Source organism: Pyxicephalus adspersus, chromosome 8 (genome assembly GCF_032062135.1).
Source record: "Pyxicephalus adspersus chromosome 8, UCB_Pads_2.0, whole genome shotgun sequence".
In the NCBI taxonomy this organism is placed as follows: Eukaryota; Metazoa; Chordata; class Amphibia; order Anura; family Pyxicephalidae; genus Pyxicephalus; species Pyxicephalus adspersus.
Genome location: NC_092865.1, coordinates 55,894,903 through 55,918,891, shown reverse-complemented (window position 1 = coordinate 55,918,891; position 23,989 = coordinate 55,894,903). Strand labels below are relative to the sequence as shown.

Here is a 23,989-nt window from a genome sequence, read left to right as displayed (position 1 = left end):
AGCTTTCATCTTTCCAGGGAGAATTACACATGGAGAGCTTGTGAGAAGGTTAAACGCTGATTTTCTTGCAGGGCAGGTGAATTTTCTGAAGGTTTTCAGAGGCACGGTGCGCATACTCTGCACCAGGAAATGAGCTAATTGCAGCAAATTAACACTTTAGAGTTTTATAGTCTATCAGGTGACTACAATGCAATGTGGGAAGAGGCAGTGGTATACGTCACAACATCCGAGATGGGAAAGCGGACACATTACTGCTCCATCATGTTTTTTTGCCACCCACTAAGGCAGTGTTTCTCAATTTATTTAACATGGGGGAAACCTTGAAATAACTTTTGCAGGTCCTCAGGGAACCCCTTCTATAATTACTATATCCACAACTAGCAGTACATTAGGGTAGTGGTCAGTAGAAAAAATCTCAAGGGGTTCGTTGAGCAATGAGCAATTTGTGCTTCTCAAGTCGGTCTATGATCATTTTTGCTATCTGTAAGGGTGACATTCTTCTCAATGGCCAGCAATATATGAGACATTCTTACCACTGACCATCACGCCAATATACAGTTATTATAGTAGGGGTTCTGTGAAGACCCTGAAAGTTATTTCAAGGGTTTCCCTGTGTTGAAAAAGTTGCGAAACATTGGCTTATAGTCTTACACCATAGCTGCATCTGCAGCCACATGCAAATCTGGTTGCTTGTGGTGCGGTTTGCCTCTCCCAGATGCACAGTAGTAGTTTGCTGTACACCCAAAAGTGGAAAACCACATGATTTTACACGATGGGTCTGTAAGGACCCTTAATGTATTTTATAAATGCAAATAGTAGCAAAAGTAGGAACAAATGAAAAGGAAAAAAGGACGTATGGATTTGTCCAAAAGAGGGATCATTAGGAGCTCAATAAAGGAACTACAATGTAACAACAATGTGGGTGTATATTGTGTCCGGTAATGGTGAAGAGCCAAGTACACTTGAATACAAAAAACCTCCAAGGGTTACATTTACACAATTTATGTTGTAAGTTATCCTGATGCTGGGTTCGCCGCACCTACTCGACATCTGATAAGCATCCAGAAGCAACGTCTGGTTTCAATTTTTTTTCCTGAGATTTACCATGAGCCGAGCCAAGATTATTCACGGTCAGCTTGATATCTAGTGGAAACCATGAACAGACTGTTATTGCTACACTCCTGCTTCTTCCTGACAATACAAAGAACAGCTTAGCTACATTAGCGCGGCTCCCTTTGTCACTCCCCGCAGTGCAGGCGCAGCCCTGGCCTGTTATTACTGCGTGCTGTTTTAGTGAAGGAAAACAGGGAGCCGGTGATAATATAACAGTGTCTGGTTTAAAGAGGCCGATTGAGGAGAGATAAAAACGAATGTATTGTCTGAAAAGCCAGATCAGGGCTCAAACGCGGTCCGGTCGGTCATAAGACAAGTGGCAAGCTTCGGTGTGACCCCCTAAATTAAGCCATTCCCAGGATAGGCTCTTTCTTTTAATGAATAGGAGGGAAAGTGTTCATTCATTTCCGCCACTGTCATGTGAGGAGCCATGCATGAGCAGTTGGCAAAACTGATAAAGTTCAAGCAGCAACCAAAAGTCCAAGTAGCCTATTGATTTTCCTAAAATGTTATGTCCAACCTGGGGTCTGAGGGCCACATGCAGCCCTTTGGGTTGTGTAGTCCTTGGACCCCAGGAGGGAGGAGAGGGAGCAGAAGCATTGATTCTGATCTATCATGTTTGTTGTCACTCTTTGATATCTCCTGTAGCATGACTACAGCCTCCTATCTTTTCCCTTTAGAATTATATATGCTGAATAGTATGTGTGGCCCAATGGTGATGTCAAAGGCCCCGGTAAAGGCTTAAGAATTGACTATCATTATTCTAAAGGTACCATAGGTATCGAAGAAATATTACTTATCCAAAAACATTTATATAGTGCAGACATTTATTATTATTATTATTATTATTATTATTAATAATAAACAGGATTTATATAGCGCCAACATATTACGCAGCGCTGTAAATTAAATAGGGACATTTGGAATTATTGCATTATAATTATTACCATCTGACATACACATACATACCCTGGTCAAAAAATTCACATACTGAAATATTTATTTGAACCACCTTTAGCTCCGACAACACACATTCACCATGGTATAATTTTGCTAGGCTTATACAATGTCACATTTACTACTGTCCAAAGTTGCATTGATTTTTCACCAATATCTTGTATTGATGATGGGAGAGTCGCTGTGTAAAGTCTTCTCCAGCACATCCCAAATATTCGCCATGGGGTTAAGGTCTGTACTATGGCCAATCAATGTGTGAAAATGATGCCCCCTGAACCACGCTTTACCTCATGAGCCTGATGAATCCTGGCATTGTCATCTTGGATAATGCTTGTGCCATCATCCAATAATGGAAAAATCAGGTCATTCAGTTCATTCAGGTGGTCAGCTGACCTCATTGTTTGGGCACAGAATATTACTAAGTCTAGATCTGATCAGTTACAGCAACTTCAGAACATAACACTGCCCTCAAGGGTACCACAGATCATAACACTGCCCCTACAGGTACCCCAGATCATAACACTGTCCCTACAAGTACCCCAGATCATAACACTGGTCCCACATATACCCCAGATCATAACACTGCCCACATAAGCTTGGGAATTTTTTGGGGCCAGGCAGTGTGTCTTTAAGGGTCAATTCACCCAAAACTAACATTACACCTTCTGGTATCTGTGGGGCATTAGACTACCTGGTGTTGAGTCTCAAGGTCTCAGTTTAGGAGATCTTAGTGGTGAATTCCTGGATATGCACACCTCTTTTAAAGGGTCACCTAACCTCTCTGCTGTATACTTTACCAACAGATGAAACACACAAAGGTGGGCAGAAAGACCCAAAACTGCTAGGTAGACAAGAACAGAGTTGGAAAATGACGGCAAGTGAATTTCATTGTTGGAATCTGGAAGCTCATCAGGTTCCACAAAGAACCTAAATTGAACTTTAGGATGGGCAAATGTTTCAAAGAAAAAACAGTAATTTAGAAAAATAATCAAATGTTTGGATTTAAAGGGGTACAAGTTCCTTTAGCAAATTATCCATGCAAGATTTGTGAATGAACACAAGCTTTCCACATCCCAAAATAAAGATCCTGGTATCCAAACAAGCTTTGTAAAGAGGCCCATGTGCTTTCAAAACAGTATGAGGGTGAATCGGTAGTAGTAAGGAGGTGGGGGGTGGAGGATGTTCCAACATGCCTAAGCTTTTCTTGATATTGGTATTTTCATAGGAGGTTCAGAGCCTTCATCAGAACTGCACCTTCAGCATCTGCCAGCCCCCGCCATCTTCAGATGGTCCTTGCCGTTGTGCCATAAGGTTAATTCAGTAAGCCCAGGGCCAGGACAGGTTTGCTGCAAGTCAGCAGTTTACAAAGAACGGTCAGCATTCTTTATATAGCCACGAATAGAGGATTAAATACTACAATGGGCCAAATCCTGCAACGCACTGAATACATTCTACTATGGAATTCTGAATTAATTCCTACTTCAAAAGCCCTTTCCAGACCTTTCAGTGGGTTATAGATTGCAATGATTACCTGATTTATTACAAGACCAGGACAAGCTAGGCTAGGAAGCCAGGACCTAGAATTCCTTATATTCTTTATAAAAGCCTAAAGAAAAAAATTAAGTGCAGCTGCTGGAAGCCTAAAATAAATCCTGAGTGACTTTCCTAATCGGAGGGTTAAGAATTTTTTGAACGGCCTATGGAAGGCTTAGACCCTACGTCAGGATTCTGTTTCTAATTGCACCCCCTTGTTATTGAGATTTTTCCTTTCTTCCTGTTGTATTATTAGGACAGAAATTTACAGAAAGGGGACAAATAAAGCAACTGAAAAAATTTCAGCATGCTGCAGAGAAGTAGTAATCTCTCTTCAGAGGTCCGACATGAACCCTACCAAGCTATAGCTAAATGGAAAGCTGTAGCGGTGACTCACTAGGTCCAACCTTTGCAGAGAGACCACTGCTTTTCCAAGGAGATCAAGGCACTTTAAAAGCAGCCTTTGTTTTAATGCACCTGGAATGTAGCTGAAACCGACAGTTCAGTTGGGTTCTGTTTTTCCCCATTCATATAGATAAGTTATGCTGCTCGTAGAAAAAAAAAACTAACATACAACCAATGCGGACCAAGCTTCCAGTTGTCACTTGTGTCTGTGTTTGGGTGTAATTATATCCTATATGGAATCAATGGGGACTACGAGATGCAGGCGTAAGAACGAGGCTCCTGTTTACATTTTCAGCAGACGTCTGTTCTTGTTATGCTGGGACTGCATCTGTTCCAACAGGTTGCACTTCTGTGGGGTTAGTAAAATCTTCCTCGCTTTGGCAGATTCTGGCAGATTAAAGTTCCTGCGCCACCGGCAAAACCACTTAGAGAAACAATTCTATTTTCATTTTCCCCGCTCGGTCACGTGCCACCAGATTTCTGGCACAAGAATTCTCAAAGATAACAAAATAAGGCTCAGTTTTAAATACTTCCAGTGTATCAGTCATTTGAGCTGCAGAAATCAGATGTTAAATAGAAATGTGAGAGCTATAATTTTGGAACTCCTATGGGAAATGCTAGATGCCTGGCTACAGCTCTGGAGTCAATGACCTGCATAATTGTTCCAGGTCAATGGTGAGGAGGTCATTGGATCAGCTTGAAAATTAGCATTTTTGGGAGCAGAAGTAAATAATACGATCCCCATATCTCTCTCTGCAAGGGTCCCCTATGCTTCAGTAAAACAGAAATCTGCATACAGGAATGGCTGTATGCAAGGAAGGAAAGGCTGCACAAACAGCCAAACAGACAACACCAGCAATGGTCACCCCAATGTCTTTTTTGCCCGCTATTTTATGTTGTCACTATAAAGCCAGTTTCTTGGAAAATACACTGGTTGAATTTGAACATTGCAGAAAGCAATGGATTTCTGGCAGGACCAGCAGTTATGGTTTCACTGAATCTAACACTTTATTGGGATATTTACCAGAGAAAAAGGCAACTAGAAGTTCATTGTTGGGATTTCTGTACACTTTAATACTATAACTTGTGTAAACACTGAACTTCAGAGTTTAATGATTGATTCAGACAGCTTGCATAAGACTTCCCAGATGGAAAATCATTAGATTTCTCATGCATGAAATGTCTTAGCTAGGAGTCATTATATTAAACTGCAGGCAACCATTCAGAGCTAATCCAGAGCCTGTAGTGCATGATAGGAGAATTCTGTCCAGGCAAGGTTCTGGAATCAATAGAGGTCAATGGTATTGTTCTGCCAGCAGTTCTGTGTTCTGTTTACTAAACAGCTCAATAAATCATTCATCTGGAAGTAGCCTAACCACTATAACTATGGTCAGGCCTGAACACTCAATTCAATGTCACTTCAATGGACACCCCTATGGTCAACATATATTGAAAGCAAAGTGAAGGTGCCCTTTTCCTCCATAATAAAAAAAAGTGGTCCAAAGAAGACTGCGTGCACTCAATTTCAAAAGACAAAAACAAAATTTTGGGTGAGCTCTATATTGATCGACCAGTCAAATGAATTTGCAGATATCCATGTGCTCCAGCTTTAAAGAATGTGACAATGGGCTTTGGCTTGTGTTGGTGGAATTGTTGACCCTTATGCTTTATAGCACCACAGCATTTAGGAGCCCCGCTGTGCTCGAGAAGGTAAATAAAGGCTTATGTATATTGTGATATTTGGGGGAACCAGGATATTTGGCGGTACAGTCCAAAAAAAAAGTTTATTAAACGCAAAATACCTCCTGTTATTGTACAAGAAAATCAAACTGGGCTCTTCTTCGGTAAAAGTAACAATAAAAAATACGAGCTTCCAGCAGCAAGCCCAAATAAAGTCCCAAGGCATTCACAATATAGTATTAAACCGGGGGTTCATTGCTCCTAGAAGGGGTGTTTTCTACCATAGGATGTTTCCCTGAGCCACACCTTGCCCCAGGCTACAAGTCCATCTCCCCCTTTGTCTGTACTGGCAATTCCCATTTATTACCATGAGCCAGGTGGTTCCCAGCCTACTCCAAATCCTGAGCCCAAGGAGTATCTGGCCCACCCATTCCTTCCACGACACTCCCAGATCCAAATAAACAGCCACAAATCTGCAACACCACATTAACCACCTTATCCAATTGCTTTAATTTCTCCCCCAAGTAAAATGGAGGAGGCTGCTGGCAAAATGTTACAATATTGGTCATAGAATGGCGTAATCTTTCATTTGTTAATATAGACTTGTGTATTTTTCCTTAGTAGCCTCTAGTCTGGTCCCGTGTCGTGTCTTTCGAGCTGTCTGGTATAGGTTCCAAACAGGATCATACTGTACATTGCATTATATACACCAAGTTTTTTTCTCTCTTATGTTGAACTCTACCTGGTGAACTCTATTTAAAGAGTCACAGTTTGAAGGTAGAATACACAATGACTCAGAAGGTAAATACACCTCAGACACACATGGAGAGGGCTGAATAACAGCTACAGCTGTGACACAACTCACCATATGGGCAGGTCATATTACACGGCCAGGTGAATATCGCCCTTCCCTGAGAAAGATTTAGGTGCCACAAGTCCAGCCTGAATGACAACATGCCCTTCCCAGGCACATAATAGAAATGGCTGGCAGTAATTCTTCTGTCTGTCATTCATGGATAGAAACCAGTGCCAAGTGATACATTCAAAGTCAATCCAGGTATCACCATGGCCCTTCCAATAAATGGATGTTTCCCTTAGGTCAATACATACTGAAAAGCTTGCCTATTTAAAGGAAACCTATACTTGTAAAACACATTGGTTCTTTCAATGCCAAACTTTTAACTACACATGTAGTTAATCCAAAGGCCTAGCCACCATCTTACCCCTTGTATAGAACAGGAAAGATGAGCCATGGCTGTCAATTATAGCCAACACATCTATTGTCTTTTCATGGCAGTCATCTGTCATTAAGTCAATTGCCAGAGGCAAGGTTTAAAAAATAGGATATATGTTTAGCTAGTGACAAATTAGACATTTTTCTGTCAAATGCCCTGTTTAGATTGCACATTTTAAAGATAGAAGGATTGCATTGTGCAACAGCTGATGGAACAGATCATGTAGGTACTACTATATGTATGCTCTTGGGGTAGATTCACTGGCGAGCAGAGCAAAGGTTTGCTTAATTACCAGCTATCCCAGCAAGCACATACTTACTTTTTCTTAACCCCTTTTACACTTTACTCCGCTGAGGAGAAAATTCTTGGTACTGTCAGTTATGAATGAGCATGTGTCTCCCTCCAAGTGATAGCATTGGGCCAATCACCAGCTACCAGTGCTATACATGAGTAAAACTAACAGACCTGTGAAAGCTTTGACTTTACCAGACGTTGGAAACTGACATATTCCAAAACACAAATTTACATTGTCAATCACCTTTTCTCTTTTTTTCTACATTTAGAATAGACACAAACATAGTTCACCAAGTATGTGGCTTCACATATTGTGGAAGGAATAGCATTGATTTATTACTTAAGGATTATAGGTTACAGTTTAAAATAAATTAAGCCTATTTTTAAAAAATCTAAATGTTCTAAAAAGAAGTTTTAGAAGCGCCCGGTGGGTTTTTATCATGATTGCAGACCAAGGACGAACACCTGTAGTCTGACATAGACAATATGAAGATTCATCCCGGTCATATTGTGCTGGCCGCTGTTTCCTTCCTCACACAAAGGCAGGATTGTAAATCTCACAGGTCAGCTAATTAAAGATTATGCTAACCTCCCCGTATATCCATAGGGAGCTTTGCTTCATTTTCCTTTATAAAAATCCCTTAGTGAAGACACTCTCTAAATTTAAACGTAGGTTATTTTCGTCTTGATAACAGACTTCCTGCAGAATCAAAAGACATGTTCGTGGAAAAGTGCCTGGCCTGATATGGCTGCCTTAAATGGCTTGTAATCCCAAAATACAAGCTGTTCTGCATCAAACAGACATATGCAGCTCTGAAATATCAAAAACCCCAAAGAAAAAACAGACAGGCTTACAGCAATATTCTGCTAAAAGTCACCTAAAGCGGTGCTGTATAAAATTGTGAAAATGTACAATTTGCACAGTTTAGTAGCAGGTACTGCAAGATACCAATTTTTGTCTTTCCAGTGTTCTATTTTCTAGCCAATAGATACACATAGCTATTCACACTCCACAGTGCCTCAAAATGACAGTTTGGGCTTTTCTAGTGGGCATTTAGACACCAATTGCTGAAATATGTCCCAGTGATGGTGGTCACAGAAATAGGAAATTAAAAGACCTGATGGAAGTTCCGGGGGTCATTTCAGACTTGAAGCTGAACACAGCATTTTATTGCAGGACACCAACCCATTCTACTAAACTGAATAGAAAAGTCACTTCTGGCCACTCAAATGCATTTCCTTCTCCGGATCCAGAACTACACCTCCACAGTACTCAACCTCTAAACCGGTTGTCAAACACCATGGATCATTGAAGAAGGACGTCTGAAAGTAGCGAACAGTGAGTTTTTTACCTGAAAAGTCAACCAGAAGTCCTAAAAGGGCCTAATCCTTCCCCACTCTAAAACACAAAATCGTTGTGGCTCAACTTACGCATATAATTAGTTCAAATGCTGCTGATGTTGTTGGAAAAGCAGAAACAATCCAAGACCTAGTATATATTGGTCCTTTATCGGACATGTTGGTAAATATTGATCAAAAGTAAGCAGGTTGAGTCAGGTGTGCGGACAATTGACCAAATCTATTTGGCATTCCAATCACTTTCTGGTCAGTAGAGCACAAAACTGAAAGTGGATATCCTTGTGTATATTAGATCTGTTCCAAGTGTTTTTTTTGCCTTGTTTTGTGCATACATACCATTCGTTCTCTCTGAACATTGAATGCTCATGCTATGAAGGCCAATGCGAGGGGTCACAGGAGGAGACATCAAAGTAGCAATTACTGCAACCTGCCCAGTTGACCTTCACCTTCCACAGCTGTTTTCCAGTTGGTGTTTGATACTGCCAGAGGTGGAAACCAGCTGGATAGGAAGAGGACCATCTCATCTAACCAAACAATCTTTATCAACGTCAATGGACAATAATTACAGCTAGAAAACAAAGGTCAAAGAGAAAGGTCTTCAGAACGCTGGTCGGTAATGGAATGGATCAGGTGCCGGTTATGTGATACCTAAATTATATTCCTTTGGCAAATTAACTGGTTATTCTATAGAAGAGTGGTCCTATTGCAAACATGAAGATTTGATAAGTGTTTGCATCAATATTGAGACCCACTGGGCCAACAGATGTCCAAGGGTCAATAACCAACATTCTTAAGCTTCAGAAGTGTTCCACCAGTCATTGTAGATTCGTTTTTTAATCCCGACACTACTTGTTCTATGTCCATTGACAGTAAAGGAGTAAGGAATTCACTGTACATCGGCTCATGCCTACCAAAAGTATAGCTTAGGGGTAAAAAAAAAAAATCTAACAGGCCCAATGTGAGATTGGATGGACAGATGAGTCACCACCCAAAGCTCTCTACAAGACAAATTACCAACTATGTCCAGCATTAGTCATAAGAACAAAATTTGTTTAGACAGAGATTAAAAAAAATGGAATTCTCACAGTCTGGGTGAAAACAATCAGGTTTGTTGGTTTCTGTGTGTTTAGGTCAATGGGTTAATCCCCTTTCAGACTTTACCTAGTTAGTTGTAATGCATTACTTCAAGGCAGTGAAGAATAGGAGTTGTAATCTTGCTGCTGAAACTTTCTGATTTGGTGAACTTTTTAAGCCAGAAGGGCAGGTTTCGTCTAAGGAAGCCAGACTGGGCCACTTTGGGTTACAAATGACTAGTAAATGCCTCTTTGGTATCTGGATGTGGCATAGCAAACACCAAGGTCATGTTCTATCTGAGTATGAATAGCAATTCACTCTACTTCAGATAGTAGACACTGACAAACCACTTTACATACCAGCCTAAATTGTTCCCATTATCTACAAGGATTTAGTACTTAGCAGACGCATTATCTATGTATTGAGTAGTCATTACAATATCTTTAACTAGGTTTTTGTTCACAACAATAATATACTCTTTGCAGCATCCAAAATGGAATAATGCAGCGGTGTACTTAAGGTTGGTTCAGGAAATGTTTGTATTATTATGGGAACTCAATGACTTATTCACACAATCCCTGGAAAACGTTCATGGGAAAAACAATCACTGCATTGCACTTTTCCAACTAGTTGCTACTATTGTCTAAAAATTAGAATTGTGCTAGTGGTGTCTTCCCAGACCATCACATGCACAACTAAGGCAAGGGTCATTGTTTACATACCAATGTCTATTGACAATTTACACAGAAACTAGATTTTATACTTATAGTATAATAATATTTTATACTATAAGATTTTTATACAGTGTGTAAAATCAGCTTAGAACTATAGCTAGGTTGTGACTTTTTAAATATTTATATATTTTTAACAAGCAGTGAATAACTAAAACAAGCACTCACTGACCTCTGTAGTTACTGTCATTGTGGAGTAATTCATACTTTAATCTTGCAGCCCAAGTTTTTCACTTTTGATTTTACTTTCTCTCCCATAGCTCAACTGATGTGTTACATCTGTTGAAAATTGAGGATGGTGCTGGCAGCTACTAGAGCAGAGGTCAAGACCACTTGTAAAAGCATTGGCTGCAAAGGAAAATATTCTATGCTTACATTTACATGTGTTTAAATGCCATAGATTTGCTGCTTACAAGCTGCTGCAAGTATTCGACACATCCAAGTGCATCAGATAGCTGACCCTTCCCCCTACTACCTTCCTGCATACTATAGCCCTTTTCTGCTGGCTTTTATGTCCTACAGTGTTCTCTATACTAAAGCTACATACACGCACCTCAGATGTGTCTCACCCTAGATGAGTATTCGTGCTCTTGGGTGCAAATCTGATGTGTAAAGTGGCCCTCACATGTCATTCATCAATCCACCATGAAGGACAGATGAACGACTATTGGAGACTACTTTGCACTCCTATAGAGCCCAGCAGGGTGCTGCTCACTTTTCCTTCACCATGAAGGAAGGATGTGCTGTGTTAGTTCACAAAAGGTCAGGTCCCCTAGCAGTAAGATGGCTCAGTGGTTAGTACTCTGGCCTTTGCAGCGCTGGGTCCCAGGTTCGAATCTTGGCCAGGACACTATCTGCATTGAGCTTGTAGATTTTTCCTGTGTTAGTAGGGGTTTCCTCGGGGTACTCCAGTCTCCTCCCACATTCCAAAAACATGCAGTTAGATTAATCGGCTTCCCCCAAAACTGACCTTAGACTGTAATAAAGACATATGACTATGGTAGGGACATTAGATTGTGAGCTCCTTTGAGGGACAGACTTTTAATGACTTTTTAAATATTTATATATTTTTAACAAGCAGTGAATAACTAAAACAAGCACTCACTGACCTCTGTAGTTACTGTCATTGTGGAGTAATTCATACTTTAATCTTGCAGCCCAAGTTTTTCACTTTTGATTTTACTTTCTCTCCCATAGCTCAACTGATGTGTTACATCTGTTGAAAATTGAGGATGGTGCTGGCAGCTACTAGAGCAGAGGTCAAGACCACTTGTAAAAGCATTGGCTGCAAAGGAAAATATTCTATGCTTACATTTACATGTGTTTAAATGCCATAGATTTGCTGCTTACAAGCTGCTGCAAGTATTCGACACATCCAAGTGCATCAGATAGCTGACCCTTCCCCCTACTACCTTCCTGCATACTATAGCCCTTTTCTGCTGGCTTTTATGTCCTACAGTGTTCTCTATACTAAAGCTACATACACGCACCTCAGATGTGTCTCACCCTAGATGAGTATTCGTGCTCTTGGGTGCAAATCTGATGTGTAAAGTGGCCCTCACATGTCATTCATCAATCCACCATGAAGGACAGATGAACGACTATTGGAGACTACTATGCACTCCTATAGAGCCCAGCAGGGTGCTGCTCACTTTTCCTTCACCATGAAGGAAGGATGTGCTGTGTTAGTTCACAAAAGGTCAGGTCCCCTAGCAGTAAGATGGCTCAGTGGTTAGTACTCTGGCCTTTGCAGCGCTGGGTCCCAGGTTCGAATCTTGGCCAGGACACTATCTGCATTGAGCTTGTAGATTTTTCCTGTGTTAGTAGGGGTTTCCTCGGGGTACTCCAGTCTCCTCCCACATTCCAAAAACATGCAGTTAGATTAATCGGCTTCCCCCAAAACTGACCTTAGACTGTAATAAAGACATATGACTATGGTAGGGACATTAGATTGTGAGCTCCTTTGAGGGACAGACTTTTAATAATAAAAGGTAATTTCAAGCCACAATTATCTGATATCTCTACAGGGTTTAACCCAAACGAGCAGATTGCCCATTAATCAGAAGTCCCAAAATACTGTAAACACGTGTGATATTCTGCCCTTTCTATTGTAGGGTGGAATTGGGGTGAATCATATGACAAATTGGAGCTTCCAAATGAATTTGCTTGATAATTGGTACACACAGCCTGAACTGTATACTTTTAATATTTACCAATATCAATCTTTCGGCGTGCAATGAAAAAAAAAAAAAAAAAACCTTGGCTCTGCACAATTGGTGCAGAGAATACTTATATAGTGCTATATATAAAATATGACGTAATGACTCACATAGCCATTTCAATCAAATCAAGAATCATTTCTACTTTTAATTTTCAAGCAATTTTCTCATAAAACAAGCCAACTATTATACAATTATGATGAATACATTCCATGATGTGCCAAGAATATCCCTGTAATTATCCAACACGCTGACTCCACACTTTTTTTTTGTTGAAGTGCTACGTCTCGTATTAGGTCATTCATGCGGCTTTCTAATGTTGTGGTGAGGACTGGGTAGATGCCAATGTTTTGTTGCTGTGACAAGCATGTAGACCCCCCTATTTAAAAATAGCCGCGCCTCTTACAAATCTTGGTTCTTGGCCAGCTGATAACGTTGTCATAGATCACACCATAAGACAGGTTATGCCTCCCTAATTGTGTCTAGAATGGTAATATGGTACATGCCAAGAAGCCTACATCATACGTCTACATATTTCTGTATTCTTTATGTCATCATTTTCTACATGCTTCATCTGCACTTTCCTGAATTGTGTGCTTATTTAATGTCTGAGACAAGGCGGCTATCATTAGGGGTGGATCAGGGTAAATGTTATTGTGCACACAAACAAAATAGAGATAAAAGGTTGAGCGTGGATGGAAAGCATCTCTTGGTTTTGTGTTATTGACTCCCAATGGCCCATCTTTTGAAACCAAATTCCTTCTGTTCTCTTTGGTTTAATGTACAGATCTCAATATAAAAAAAAAATTACTACTTGTAAGCCTATCATACTAAAATATTGTGCATGGTAATATCTGCAATGAAAGTATTCAGTGTATTTCTTTTATTTCCCATTGCTCAATTTTTCATTTTCTCAGACATGTGACCAAGATGTCCAGCAAAAATGGGATAAACCACATGACACCCCTTGGATTTCTTACAATAATTGGCTTTTATTTATATGGTTTAACCGGTTTCCAAAAGAAAACTTAGCTGTTTCAAGTGTGCAGACAAGTTTCAATTTGTTTATTCTTTTACTTAAAATCCAATTAATCCTATCCATCCAAGACTATCCTATCTGAAAGGCGAGCATATTTGTTATCCAATTGTACTGCAGAATAACAGACCCTGGAGAGAATCAACAGATCTATATACAAAAAGGTATTATCTTATCTATATATGAAGGTATAACATATCTATGGCTAGACTATGGACATAGATATTTATATATTTTTCCATCATATCCTAAAACAAGCCCATACTAACCTCTGTAGCTGCAGGCACTATGGAGTAATTCATTCATATATCTTACAGCATAAGAAGGCATAGAAGAGAACAACCATTGCCTTTTTGCATATTCTAATGGCGGTAAAGATTTTTTCTCTACCAATAAGCTCATTAACAAGTTTGGACAATATCATTACCATATTGTACCCAAGCATAAAATTGTATACAATTTTGCTATCCCATTTTTAATTTTATCTTCTAATTTTTATTTTATCATTATCTGGTTATTCTTATAGAAAACTGCGAAATCAAAAGGTTGGCGCAGATACGCCACTATAGATCTGCCCCATCAATCAAAACCAATTTAATTAAAGTTATTGGAGCATTGATGCTTGACATATCACCCTTCAATCAATACACACATAAAAAGACATTAGGAAAACTCTAAGGTGCAAGATTACAATAGCACCCCATACCCTTCACCTGAGGAACACCGAAAAAGATTGTTGTGAAATATTTAATTTCGGACAGCTGACCTTGATGGGATTTAAAAAGCACATTGTAAGATCAGGTTATTATAGCCTTAGCTGGACAGCAGTGAACCTTGGAAAATATTGATGTGTTGTTCTTCTACAGCAACGTATTCTGAATGAATCTTTTGTTAATCTAAGTACAAGTTTCCCAACATAAAATACTTTAATTATTAACTTTCCTTACAATGTTATCGTGTAATTACAGATCAAAATATTTCTCAGGGGCTCAGGACGGGTATCAAAACTGTACTCCATCCTATTATGACCTCTTATTCCCTTACCGGGACAAGCAAGCACAATGGGCAGCAGACGCTCATCATCCCATCTACCTCTCCTTCTTAAGGTTTTATATTTTTATATAATAATTACCCTGCCATTTTTTTGTTGCCTCCAAATGGTGTCTGATGGATCAGTGCCTAGTAATCCCTATCTACAACACACAGTCTATGGTTTGTTTGACTATGAATGCCTTCTGTCTACCAAGACTCTATAATTAAAAATTCTGCTGGTTCCATGTCTTAGTGGCATGTTTGTTTTCAACCATGTCTGGACATAAAATAAGCCTTGCAAGATTGGCTTGAATAGCATAACTTCCAAATTAACACTTTTCTACTGCTCCAGGGTTGTTCTATGCTCACGAACAGCTGTCCCAGTGAGGCTGTCAATCATACCATGGCACCATCTTATGAGTGGTGGATGAACAGATTGGATAGACGGGCACCTTTCCAGATGATGGCATTTAAGTGACTGGGTGAAATATAGTAAATAGGCCTTAGAGGTGTTAAGTAGTGTTAAGCTTGAGACATGGCCACCAATGCATAGTTCGTAGGGCTGTTTGGCTGTGGTTACATTTTGGATGATTTTCTTTGGCAAGAAAGCAGATTGTTGTCTTTGCTGCTGGTGGAAAACCCTGCACCAGAAATGGGTTAGGCACAGTGGTCCCCAAGCTTTTGGGGCACATGGACCACTAATCTTATAGACTCCAGAATGCGCAAGTGTGGGGAGCCGAGTGTCACTCAAAGGAGAAGAAACTTCCCCCAGAGTGACATCATGATGCCAGAACCTGGCCAACACCCTGAGCCGGGGATGCGTACAGGAGACATGATCTGTGGCTCTGACTGGGGCACCCCCCCCAAGCAGGGTCCTTTGTCTAACCCTGCTCGGGGGGTTCAGCGGCCAGACCAGGGGTTGGGGACCCCTGGTCTAGCACATGTTTACACGATATCATGCGCACATTGGGTGCACTGCATGCGTCAATCTCCCAATGGAGACAGCTTCCAACCACTGGTTGACTCTCGATGTGATAAATAAAACAGCAAAGTACAGGTTAGGGTAGAGAAAAGAAAAATGTGTCTGTAATTGAGATAGGAATAGTGGAGCCTTTAAACCAACATCGTCATTTCATCCACTAATTGATTTCTACAAATCGATATTTCCTAATCTGCTTTCTGAGATAACGGAGACAAATGTTGAAGTCATTTCCGATGTGACACAACTCCGAGGCAGGTTCACTATTGATGGAAGGAAGAGTGGCTGTGAAGGGCAGAACCCTTGCTTGCCGAATCACATGCTTGGGAATAAAGTGAACCTGTCATAGGATGGATTTTTTTCATGTTAGGGGCATTTATACTATGAAATATAAGACACTTCCAGGTGTTTAGTATCTCACAATACACCACCTGCCAATACTTTCATTTGCTTTTATGTCCAGTTATGTAATCCTGGTGAAGTTCTTGGCTGCTTTCAAAAAAAGTCTGACACAGATTAGCTGCTGCCTCCCACTTTAACTTGCTGCACAGTGATCATTTCCGGTGACAGATAAAAGGACAAACACTGTACACACAACTCCATTTTGTTCTATGGAAACGGGGCGAGGACGAGCGAGTGGCACCCCATTGTGCTTTTCTCTGTAGGAAAATCGCAGTACACATGCTAGATTTTCGCCCGCTTGACCTTTTACTTTGGATGACAATCATCTAGCATATCTACCTGCCTACATCAAACTGACCTCAGCCTAGAAAAAAGTCCCTGAACTGTGTTCCAGGATATTTTTTTTTAATGATAAAAGGTAGAGCTCATGTAAAAAAAACTAAAACTGAAAATAAACTGTCGCTAAAGGGTCTAGTTTTTGCATTTCAGATACTATTTATATACAATTTTGGTATAAAAAATGGATTGATGGTGTATTCCAGACAAAAGTGCACAACAGAAGCTGCTTTCTTTTAGACTCCATCTCTCCGATTGTAAAGTTGTAAAGATCTATTTTATTGGGCTGGCTCAAAGAGGAAGAGGTAGAAGCTGTCACTGCGTATTCACTTGCTTGTATACAATTGCAACTTGAGCTTTTGAACTCATCCATGAAGCTGTGTTATTGGACAAGCCAAAAAAAGGGAGGAGTTATTGCACCAATTGGTTAACTTGAGCTATTGAGCTTTTAACACAAAAAAAGCATAAAATCTGATAGCAGAAAATAAGAATACAAATTAAAAGTAATGATTAATGCAAATCACAACAGGAAAATATAAAAAATACCAAGACATACTTGGTGCCAGCTAACAATTTGAACATATATTGTTGTAGTGTGGGTTAGAACGTGCATTTGTAATGATTAGTAATGGAGTTAGTTGGGTCTCAAGTTCAAATGGTCATGGAATAATAATCTGCCAGGCCATGGACACTGTGTGGGCAGCAGGTCTTTCCCTTCCCTTATCAGCCCTTCACTTTGACAGTGAGAGCAGGAACTGGATGAATCATTAACAGGCCCGTGATTGACCTTTATGATCCATATTTGCTCAATGTGTTGTGCTTAATCCACCTCAAGTATAAAAGTTTTCTCTAAGACTTCAGTTCCTGGAGGCCGGCATGTTTGTTAAGGAGAAAGTAAATTAAAGGGCAAACACAGCCATAAAAAAGCTCAGTGTAAACCAGCAATTTCTGAGCCTCGTGCTGACTATTATATACTAAAGTCCAAAGCACGCGGAAGGGGCAGGGCAAGAGTAAGTTCAACAAAACGAAAAGTTAAAGAACAACTTTACAATGTGTGTGCAGGCAGCCTAATTAGGGCTGTTCGTTCTTAGAAAACCATATCAGGCGCTGAGCCACTTTTGTATATTTTATCCCAATAGACTCTCCCTAAACTACATTACTGCAAAGGAACAGTATCAATGTCATAGAGATTTCATTATCTCTGGGGAGTACAGAGAAAACAAAATGGTTCATTAACAGACAATAATAAAGAAAACGGTTCTTCTCCCTAAGCAGTTTATAAACTGAGCAGTGGACATAATCCCTCTGGCATTGCTGTGCTGGCACCCAAAGTGGGCCAATGCAAAGGGCACACATAGAGCCACACAGAACAAGACATCCTCTGCTGCCTATATAATTAAAAAGTGACCCAAGAACCCATGGCTGCATTAGTTTACCTTGTTCCTCTGTTAAGGATACATGATGAGGCAGGTCATTATTGCAGAAAGGGACAGGAGATGTAATTATCTCTCCTATGTGCCTGATCTCTCCAGGTATCTGGCAAAAAAATGTGCATGTGCATCATCGGCTTTGGTGCCAGGATACCTTGCAATCAGGGCTCTCCTGAGTGTGCCAGGAATGAATAGACTCCTGTGCATCATCCCAGCCCGGTGAATCAAGATACCAAAAGCTCCTCTACAAGAAAGAAGAAGATGGTGGTGCTCTGCAAGGGAACAGGGACAGGGAAATTTTTACCCTGTGATCCACTTTTCATCTTCAATGCTCATCCACCCTATTGTATCTATAGAGAAGGAGAAATGTCACCCTAGGCCGTTTGCTCCTAATTTACACTACAGAAGACCCCCATCCACTCCTCATAGCCATAAAAAATCAAAGAAGTGTTTTGTACGCCTCTAAAGGTAGACAACACATTCAATGGCATTTTTACCAGACTAAAAAGGTGCAAATATGACAATTTCAGTGTTACATTGTATTGTGTTTATACATGTTTTAAATGATCTGTTTTAGATCTAAGCTGCAATTTGGGTTAATTGGCTCTTTGAGAAAACTCCAGAAAAAAAAAGCTCCAAACTTATGATCCAGCATTGGAACAGAAGCTTTTTTTTCATTGCAAGACCTGAAGTTAAGAATATAATAACCAAGCAGGGAATTAATTAAACCTCAAGATGACAGACAGCTCAAAAGCACTTGGCGTCGCACTCAGCTGATGTATTTTGGGCTGAAACCTAGGAGATCTTATCCAAGCCTATTTTTGGACTGACAGCACATTTTCCCCAGCCGCCCCCTTCCCGTCTGCCGACCTTTCTCCCTCTGTTCCACAGGCACAGCTTTAGGTGCCCTGGGGGGAGACTCTGCGTCTGGAGGAGACTCTGGCATGTGTGCCTACCATTGACAAACCAATGCAGGGCAAGAATTTACAAGACAAAAGAGACTGTGATTAATTACCTGCTGTAGTCTCCTCGAGCCTCCTGCAAATGAAAACAGAAGAAAAAAGTTAAAATATTTCTGAACCCAAGAACAAAAATTGAATATGGCTTGTCTGTTCTTAAATAAAGTGACTGCTATAGCTTTTTTTTGCCTTTATTTTCACCTGTTAATTCTGCCAGTAACATCTTTCCTGTTCTCAAAGAAGAACCTTAGATCGATGGAGAAATGGTGTCACCTTAGGACAAGTATGAATACAAACGGCAGCAATGGTAATTTATAAGAATGAAACATAAACTAAATAAACTGTTATGAGCTTTCTTTTTTGCAAAGTTCAACAGGAATAATTATACACTTCATGAACACATATAGCAAAATACTTTCAATGGTATATTTCACAGAATTATAGGGCAACAACCAAGAGGTGATCAACATTATGGCTTACATAGTTCTGCACTTACAACATTCTAGAACAGCCTTTTATAACTAGAAGTATCCCTTGAAAAAAAACTTACCAGTCTTGAGAACCCCTGGCAATATTAATAATAACTACAAGTACATTGATGTGGTGGTCAGTGGGAAAAATGTCACCCGTACAGATGGTTAAAAATGTAATTGGTGTCAGGTAAACTGACCTGGGAGGCGCAGCTTGCTCATTGCTCAAAGAACCTCTAGCAATCTCTAGAAGAATACTATGGTGCCACAGAACCCTGGTAGAGAAACACTGATCTAGAACAAGCAACTCTCCAACAGTTGTGTATTTACCACTTTGGTCAGCCAAGTTCCTAGGTTGTTGTGAAACCTTGAGAGGTCTTGACATGCTTTAATAGAAGGGTCCAATTTATAAGGGGTGGTGCTGCCTAAAGTATTATGGAAGCAAATAGGGTTTTACGCTGGACCTCTCCTAAACCACTAAAAGAAGAGCCATGCTAACCTCCCATCAGCCAGTTTTACAGGTTACATCCTTTTTTTCTCATTATGTTAGTTCTCCAAGTTGGCACTTCCATAAACTGAAGAAGGACCACACTTTGCAGAAGGTTTTTGGCTACCTCATTTTGTAAACTGGCCACTGTTTCTACTTAAATTTAGAAAAAATTGTATTGAAAGAGGTCCTCATTTCTAATAGCTATTGCTTCCCTAGTGCTCACTCTCTTTGTTAACCAGCAACAAGCTCCCCCTCCCAATTCCACTATTTGCTGCTTATATATTAATGAATTCTTTGTCACTCCATTTGATGTGCAATCCTCACATTGTTTAGTACTATTCTTCAGTCATATGCATTCTTCAATGTAATCATCCTAAAAGGGCAACAGGTGGGAAACAACAAGATCGCTTGTTTAATTATCTGAAAAGGGCAAATGAAACAAAAAGAAGGATGACATATATAATAGAAGACATGTACAAAAAAATCCAGTTCTGGTAGACTGTTGCAACAGTCCCTTTATTAAAATTGTATTAGCAAAACTGGTTAGCAAGCCAGGCATAGATATTGGGGAACTGTTGGACAGGTTAGGACTAAGCAAGTTTCAAAAGCATCTTTATAGTCAGTTTCTCTCCTACTGGAGCACCGTGGTTCCTTGAGTGCCCCTGTTTAGGCTGGTAAAGGAGCGCTGAAAGCCTTAATGGCCAATGGCTCCATTGCTGTCACCTGCAAGGAACAAGTGAGGAATTGGTGGAGAAGAACAAGGAAGGTGTGTATGTGCAGCTGGTAGGGCCACATTAAAGACCCGTTTCAGGCTTGTGGTTGGCTGCAGCATAGACCAGCGCTCCCAAATGCTCCCATTGAACCAAATAGAGCAATTGGGTACCATCTTGTCCAGCTTTTGCTGTTGAATTTTGTTGGGGATGCAGAACAGTTCCTGGGTGTCTGTTCTGGCCATGCAGTTTCTTTTCCTTCTCTGGAGCAAAAACTGTGCTGTAACCACAAACACAAAGCCAATACGTGCTAATGGTAATCTGGAAGCATCTTACGGTGTGGCTTACAATCACAAGTGTGAAAGGTGACAAAATGAACCTGTTTCTTTATTCTGCATGATGGCACAGGTTGGCTTTAGCATGACTTCAATACTTTTGCAGTTTGGTGAATCAAAGCCAGTATCTCTGCTGAAAACTGAAAAGTTAAAACAAGGTATGATATATGTCAGTAACATTTACTGACATTCTCCTATTCTGATCTCTATCCTGTAAACAAACTACCTCCGCCACACCAGAGTAAGGAGGTGATGAAATATTTATATCTTCGGGCTGACTCACAACCTGTACACTATGCAGAATTAAATATTTATAAGCTTGCTGCTTGTAAGAGGAGGGCTGGTCAGTCTACAGACAGATACAAAACTGCAGCACTTGTTTCTGATAGACTTCATAGGACTTGTGTCTCATCAGTGCAGAGATCTTACTACTCAGGAATGGAAAATATGTCACCAGATCAGGGCGTCAAAGAAAATCTTATCTACAAGTTTGCTGCATCTTTCAAACACCCAGCAGGCTTTAAATAAATGGTGCCCTATCTCAAAGCATTGTGGAATAACAAATTGTGTTTGAATGTACACAGATAACAAAGAATGTAAATTGTCCGTAGATTTAAAGCACACCTGTCATATTGAAAAAGAAAACCAAAAAAAAACCCTGTTTGCCCCTCGCTAAATAGGAGACCCATCAAGGTGTAGAATCTTGGATTCATTAGTCCTAGACCACCAGGGAAGTGAATCTTCAGAACTTTTAGAGATAGGGGAAATGTACATTCCATAATGTGGTGTATAAAAGACAACCTATTGTATGTAGAGCCAGAACATAAACTACAAGGTTAGAAGTTATTTGGAACCTTTGCAGGGCTACCATATTGCAGAAGAGTCAGGAAAAGACATGGAGATGGGTTCCTACGTTGCAGCCATGACTTCAAGCCCAATAGAAATTTAGTGAGCTTGGAATGAATTGATAAGAAAGTGCTTTCCACACCTCTTTTCTTCCTTGGACAATCAACATCTGCTTTGACAAATTATTTCTAAAAGAATGTTCCTGATGGATTTAGGAACAAAAGAAGGGGCTTTGACAATTTGGGAAAGGTCTCCTTCATTAAAGAACATGTCCGGTGAAATGGGACTTACTGCTACTAGATACACCATGACCGGGATAAATGAGGATCTTCAAAGACATCCTTTGTACGATTTTATGATAGTAAGGTTTCCACTCACTTGCTGTTTCCCTGTCACCTAGACAGGATTTAAGGTGCAAGTTTTCCAAAGGAACCCAGTAAAAACCCAAGTAGAGTGGATGGCACTCAAAAGATCTGATCTCTGTTTTTTAATGACCCATCTTTACCTCCCTGTCTGGGTGACCATTTGGGTCTATGGGTGACAAAGGAAGTCAATGGAACAGGAAGTAAGGAGAATTTTCCCCAGTGGTGACATATACAGCAAAAAAAAACAATTTTTACTCTTCACTAATGGAGTCCAGTAGATAACATCGACCTAGACCTTAGCTGGATGAAGTTTTATTTAGGGAAGCACTGTAAATTCTAAACCATGGACATTGTTTGACCATTAAAATATTTTTTAAACTATTTCATTTTTCCTAAATCTAAGTGCTGCTGATCTTTTCCAGCCTTGACCACTTTCCTTCTACGTGTACTCTCCATCGTTGGCTGCTCATTAAGGTACCGGATGGCTTTCCTGATGGTAACAATGGTGGGCCATGTGTAATGTGTGTCAGCACTCTTGCTACCATTCACTATCAGGGAAAATGTGACCAAGTGACAACACAACTGGTAGACAGTTGCCACCCCATAACAAGAACCTTCATGGCAAGATCATAAAATGTAACCTCCATGTTCTGATAATAAGACTTTCCTTCTCCTTTTTGTGTATTTACCATTATACAATGGGTGAGTAAAAGAAGTTACTGTACTAGTTACCCCTAAACCATTACACATTTTATTGCAGTTTGACTTTCATGTTCTACAATTCAACAAAATAAATCGGATTTCTATTTTAATGGCCGCCCCCTATTATCTTCATGGATCATTGGCTTGCAAGCTACAGTACTCCAGGCATAAACCATGACCATTTATACATAAGAAAACCTAGCAACTCATACACAAAGTAATGTAATAACCTCATTCACCTCATTGACTTTTACTAAAGCATAATCCATCCATTCTGAGTCAAGGTTGCATGGAACCCCGGGGTTCCTCCTGAGGCTGCTAGGGGTCCCTAAGCTGATTATTCTCCCATTTGATGATGCCTGCATAGTTCTGGGGCCAACACCACTTTGTAGAACCAGATGCATGACTCTAATAATGTTTTTAAAGGTGGTATTCTGGTAACCACTGCAGGGGGGAATTCCTTCCACTGGCCACCAATTTAACAGGCTTTTTTTCCCACTAAACCCCCAAAATTAGGGTTCCCCAAGACATGAAAATTATTTCAAAGCTTCGTCAGAAGAAAAACATTTGAGAAAGGCTCATTGTACATTATAAAGAGCCTAAACAATTAAGCTGGCCACACATTTTTGATTGAATTTATCGAGTAATCTTTCAACCTATCTATGCAACAAGGTACAATCTGATTGTACAATTCCTATATGGTATTGTATTAACATCTACACCATATGGAACATACCTTTACATTTCATTTCTATACAACCAGGCAGTAAATAGTTCTTGGTATTCTAAAGATGATTGTACAATGAAATTGTGATATTTGCAGCCATCATTATAACCAGAGTGACCAATCAGCTTTGATCAGTTTGCCGACTAAGGAAAGCTCCTGATTGGCTGCCAGCTGCACACAACATCTTAGAGACTGCTCATTAACAAAGCTAAAAAGGCCATAATAAATGTTCTTGTTGACCTTGAAACCAATATGATGCAAAAGGGTTAATCTCATGTTACAAATGAAATGAGAATTAAAACTTTTCTGTATATACCATTGGTTGCGGATTGCCACAATCAGCAACAGAATCCTTGCCACTGCTTTGGGTTGCAATGTTCATGCAATCGCAATACAAACCTAAAAAATGTTGAGCCTCATTGCATCAATCGGCCACTATTCAACATGGATTTAATGTACAGCGCTGTGTGATATGTTGGCGCTATATAAATACTGTTTCCAGTAGTACTGGCTTCCAGCAGACCACCTGGGCCAATGCCCAATAAAGCCCTCACTGTTAAATCAACTTCT

The 23,989-nt window shown here is 40.1% G+C and overlaps 1 protein-coding gene and 1 long non-coding RNA gene across 3 annotated transcripts in view; one reads left to right on the top strand and one right to left on the bottom strand.

The window, feature by feature from the left end:
• The window catches only part of FRMD4B (FERM domain containing 4B), a 155,019-nt gene that overhangs the window by 46,193 nt on the left and 84,837 nt on the right, over nt 1-23,989 (bottom strand). For both annotated transcript variants that reach the window (XM_072420777.1, XM_072420776.1), the window contains exon 7: nt 18,831-18,853. In XM_072420777.1, the coding sequence (XP_072276878.1) occupies nt 18,831-18,853 (23 nt within the window). The remainder of the gene's footprint in view (nt 1-18,830; nt 18,854-23,989) is intronic.
• LOC140337185 (uncharacterized) overlaps nt 1-23,989 on the top strand; it is a 105,268-nt gene that overhangs the window by 52,162 nt on the left and 29,117 nt on the right. The window lies entirely within an intron of this gene.